Raw genomic sequence first — 5,313 nt, 5'->3', positions numbered from 1 at the left:
ATTGACTGTATATAGTGAACTGAACTGAGTGACCCCTCCCTCTGGCGTTTCATTCAAAGTTCCTGCTGGCTCCAATTCGCATGAATTCTATAGACTTCTATAGAGAAATTAGCAGATGTTACTCAGTTATTATACTAGAATAACAATTCTTGCTCTGATAAAATTTTTTGTTCTTGATAATCCTTTTTTTTTAATTTATGTGTATTTTTTCTTGATTGCAAGTTACTCAAGTTTAGGGCTGCCACGATTATTCGACTAATCGACGACTAATCGACTATTAAAATAGTCGACGACTAATTTAATAGTCGATTAGTCGTTACTTTATATTAAATGGAGTCAGTGTAGTAAAGTTGAAAGTTATAATGGTGTTATGCTAGCTTATTGGACTATTTTGGCATTTTTTAAGGTTTTTTAGGCTATTTTTGAGTTTTTATTTCAGTTACATGCTAGCTGTCTTTGCTAACTTAGGCTTTTTTTAGGCTAATTTGGTCTTTAACTAATATTTTAGTTGGCTATCAGCATCTTCAGCCATCGTCACTAGCATGTTTTGCGGCCAAATTCAGCTTACATTCCATCTATAATGATGCTAGTGTGAATATATATATATGTAGTTTTTAGTTAGTTTAAAGTGAATGATGGTTAAGATTTGTGTTTTACATCAACTTTGTGCATGATCCGATTAGTCGACTAATCGGAAAAAATAATCGGTGATTAGTCGACTATTGAAATAATCGTTTGTGGCAGCCCTACTCAAGTTATAAACTGACCAACCAGAAACCTCAGTAAAACCATGTGGTGCCGTCTGGCTCGACCTTGAATGTTTGACCGATTCACTTGAGCTGCTTTCAGTGGAAGGGGTATGGAGAACAAGCTCACTCCTGGTTGATGACAGTAGTTGCCATAGAAACGTTGGCTCAGACCAACTCGGACCAATCACTGCGGTCTGGCTCCAACACGTCTATATTGTGGAAAAATGGCGACTGAAGTGGCTTTAGTTCGCTGGAGCCAAAAGTAAGGTATTTTCTATGGGTAGCGATACGGTCACTCTGTCCAGTTCTATGTATGCAGTCAGTGGCCCTGTCCCTTCCACTTGAAATTGGGCAACACAAAATCTGTGTAAACGTTTTAAAAGTAGGACGTGCGGGCCAGCAGACTACACCTACTTTTAATGGAGGCATCAGTAAAAGTAGCAGTCTGGCGTTCTTGTTCTTGGAACGCCTGGGGGTAGGGTCACTCAGTCCAGTTCTCATATACAGTCAACTGTTGTAAGTGGATCCTGGTGCAGTTCAGCAACAGTGTTACTGCAGAATAACTCCTCAGTAAATTTATTCAGGCGATCAAATAACGTAAAATTTGTAAGTGGCGCTTATGACGAAGAAAAAAACCATCCCGCAGTAGATTTGAAAAACGCGTCATGAATACTTGAACAAATATCCTAAACTTGATGTAGTAAGAAGATAAATGTATTCATAATCACATGATACAGAAGAGTTGGTGCACTATCAGGATTTCCTCTGGGTTCAGTTTTCCAAGTGCTATTGCCCCCTAATGAGGAGATATTGGATCTGCGTGATGTTTTCAGGTGATTTGGTCAAGAGTGCCACAGGAAATACAGCGATCCTTCGTTTATCGCCAGAGTTACCTTTTAAAAATATATTAAGGCTTTAAACCTCCTCTCTACACACTTTATAAACTCTTCTCAGACAGCATGAACATTTTCACACTTTTCTCTTTTGTTTAAACTCTCGAAGTTCAACTCTTCATAGAAAAATAAGTTCAGTTTTTTACAATGAAAACAAAGATCTGATGATGAGCAAAGATTTATGTAGATTTTCAAGCTGAACTATGAGACACAACACGAAGAAGATTAACTGACAAGGTCAACAGCCAATCAGGAGGCAGAACACAAAAATAAAGCATGCAAATCTGCCCTGAAGAATCAGCTGAACTGTGAAACCAAAGTGAGGCGTCAGCCGTCCTGGTGTGAAAGCGTCTTCAGTGAGAACATCTGTTATCACAACCATCTGCTCACCAGAGTCTGAGCTTCAGTGACATCACTTCTGTCAGTTTGTTGGTGAAAATGTTTGTGTTCATTTATGGTCACTTGTGATGGTATGATTCAACTAAAGCATTTAAAGTTAGTCAGGTGTCCTGTAGGTTTGTTGATTGTCTGAATGGATCGGCCACGTCCTCCATATGTAACGTCCTTCCTTTGGTCGGCCTTCATCATAGACCTCACATGTGACAACTTCTACTTTCAACAGGCTTGTTGAAATGGCGCTCCGTGAATTTATCATCTCTGTTCTGACTCCTTCTCCAATTAGGAGATGCTAGAAGGAGTTTGTGTGATCATCCATAAAGAGGTCCTGCAGTTTTCAAGCGGCTGATGACCTTCAGCTAAAGGCCACTGCCTGTTTTTTAATGCCACTGGGCTCATTAATGATCAGTGGGCTGAAAGAAATCTGTGTAGTGGTTTCTGGTGTGAAGCAGTGCTTCAACGGCTGTTTGTTGCTCTCAAACAGGCCGAGAGATATGTATTGATAATTTAGTGCTGTGAGACTTTGTCTCCATTGTTTCAGTTTTTCATTTACCAAACTCCTGCGCTCCTCTCTGTCCCCCTGCAGGTCTAATGCTGGCCTGGAGCTTCCACCATCATGTTCTCCAAGAAGAAAAAGTCCCGCGTGGAGATATCAGCTCCGTCTAACTTCGAGCACCGCGTGCACACCGACTTCGATGAGCAGGAGCAGAAGTTTGTCGGGTTGCCGCGACAATGGCAGTCGCTCATCGAGGACACAGCCAAAAGGCCCAAACCTTACATCGATATCAACGTCATAACCACTGTAGAGCCGCGAAAGGTGAGAGGACGAGAGGGAAGCTGTTTTACTGATCCACACGCATCATGAAAGCTAAATATGGAAAAAAAACATGCTTTTGTTTATTATGTTGTAAGGGCTACCAGAACTTCAGTTTAATAGATCTTCAGGTGTATTTTGGGGCTTAAGCCACAGTTTTCTTTGGTTAAAGGAGGCCAGTATTTACGTTTTAAAAATCAATTTTCTGAACTCCAGGAGAAATCTGCAACACAAACTTGATTTAAAAATACTAAAGAAGAATTAAAAATGAATCCTTTATATGGCTTAAAGGGTTTTATGAGCACAGATCACATTGTGATCTCATCTCATTTTTACCTTCTATGTTATCAGTTACTGTTAAAAGAGGCTAAGATATCCTGACAGTTCATAAACAATCCAGTGAAAAGATAAATTCAGGTAAATTCACGAAGCTCCAGCTTTGTATTTGGCAGGAGTAAATGTAAAAATCTGCAAAAATAATTATAACGACTGGAAATGATGTGAATTGTCTGCATTCAAAATAAGTCCAATTTCCATCAACAAATCACTGAACACTAAAAGCATAAAGATCACAACGACAATTTAGAGGGTAACCAAACCCTAAATTTACTTTTTTTGACTGTTAACCTCTATAAATGGAGCTTTAAAAGTGCTATCTATTGGTCATAGCCAAATTTTTGACAAATTGAAATAAAACTGTTTAATTCTTCAAAATATAGTCAAAAGTCGTCTCTGTGCTGCCCCCTACAGATTGAATTGATGTATTACAGTTGAATTTTGTGATTGGTCAAACCATGCAAGTTTCAGAAATCTGACATGATCTGCAGCTCCAGTAATGGTAACAGTCCTGCCTCCAAGCCCCGCTCCTCTAACTGGATTTTCAAATTTCAGCTGTGGGTGGAGTCAGCCTCCAACTTCCAGGGTTGGGTACCCTTTAAAAAACAGATAGTAGAGAACATTACATTTTTGAAATCAGAACAAACAAAAAGTCGGAAGACAAAAGAAAATTAAAGAAATCAAAGCAATATTTTAAACATAAAAAGAAATCAGTAACGGTAGGTTTTATGGGACATCACTGATTGGTTGATGACATTTGTTCACCTCTTAAACTAGAAGTTATTCAGCAACATTTTCCAGCAGAAGATTTTTCTTTAAGCTTCTGGCCACAACCACAGCAGACGTTCAGTGATTCCTCAATCAATTCTTTACCACATTTCACGTTTACATCCCTCTGCTTTTCCTCTGCTTGACCACTCAAATGTCATCGTCCAATCAGTGATCTCTCATAATAACAACCTTTTCCAGTTTCCTAACTTGTTTCTTTTTTTTTGACATTTTGATTTCTGGAAATGTCTCCTGTTTTATGGAGTTATTATTTGTTTTGTTTTTGTAATTGTCATGGTGATCTTTGATATCTTTTTGCATTTGGACTTCAAAGCCACCGTAGTTGAAGCACCACCTGGAAATGTATGGAGTTTTCCTGCATTAACAACCTGCTGCAACTGTTTGTGTAATTTCTGCAGACGATTGTCCGCGGCACCAAGCTGGGATCTGACGGGTCGCTAACATGGCTGCTGGACGAGTTCGACACCATGTCTGTGACCCGCTCCAACTCTCTACGCCGAGGCAGCCCCCCCGTCCAGCTCCGCAGGGACTCCAGCTCCATGAGCGGAGGGCAGGAGAACGGAGTCCCTTACCAGAGACAGTACTCCCACCCAGACAGACTGGACAGGTGAGGGGGGAAAGAGGACAGAAGCAGACGTTTGATCCTCAGACACAGATTTTTAAGAACCAGAAATGAGTTGCAGTTTTGGTTTAAGAAAAAGCAAAACAATAAAGTATTTTTAAGTACAAAATAGCACAAAATTCTCAAATATCTTTCAAAATAAAGCACCTTTAAGTTAGATGAGTGCTGAAGAATTCCAAAATAAAACTGTGCAAAACTAACACTTTATAACTAAAAATAATCCCAATTTTGTCAGTTTGCTGCTTTTTTTTAATAACTTTTTTTGTCGTAATCTTCTTTTTTTAATATCTGCTTTAATTTTTTTATTTACTGTTTAAAACCTGGAAGTTATCATCATCGATTTTATCATTTTTCCTCTTATATTTTTAATGTAACTGGAAACAAAGCTGCCTCCTTTTGTTTGGCTGTAATTGAGGCCTGCGGCATCAGTGAACCTCTTCATAAACGAGTCTTTTCTACTGCTGGAACGTTCTACTGAAGATGGAGATGTTAAAGTCGCTCTGATCCTTTAGCTCAGGGATGTCAAAGGCTCAGGGATGGTTCAATGCTTATGAAGAACTTACAAATAACCATATTGTTTGAATTAACCTTAAATTAAAAAAGCTTGTAAAACACAACAACTTTAAAAGTGAAATTATTTTTAAAAATCAGATGTTTTCACAAGTAATTTCTAAGTAAAAACATTTCTCCTTTGCCAGCAAGAGACAAAAAAAT

At 38.8% G+C, this 5,313-nt stretch overlaps 1 protein-coding gene across 3 annotated transcripts in view; it reads left to right on the top strand.

Moving 5' to 3' along the window:
• Positions 1–5,313, top strand: part of pak4 (p21 protein (Cdc42/Rac)-activated kinase 4) — a 41,489-nt gene that overhangs the window by 18,480 nt on the left and 17,696 nt on the right. For all 3 annotated transcript variants that reach the window (XM_024277640.2, XM_024277638.2, XM_024277639.2), the window contains exons 2-3: positions 2,625–2,855; positions 4,376–4,584. In XM_024277640.2, the coding sequence (XP_024133408.1) occupies positions 2,655–2,855; positions 4,376–4,584 (410 nt within the window). In that variant the 5' untranslated portion in view covers positions 2,625–2,654. The remainder of the gene's footprint in view (positions 1–2,624; positions 2,856–4,375; positions 4,585–5,313) is intronic.

This window comes from Oryzias melastigma, linkage group LG13 (assembly GCF_002922805.2).
Source record: "Oryzias melastigma strain HK-1 linkage group LG13, ASM292280v2, whole genome shotgun sequence".
In the NCBI taxonomy this organism is placed as follows: domain Eukaryota; kingdom Metazoa; phylum Chordata; class Actinopteri; order Beloniformes; family Adrianichthyidae; genus Oryzias; species Oryzias melastigma.
The sequence above is the reverse complement of the archived record's forward strand: the minus strand, read 5'-3'. Positions and strand labels throughout refer to the sequence as shown.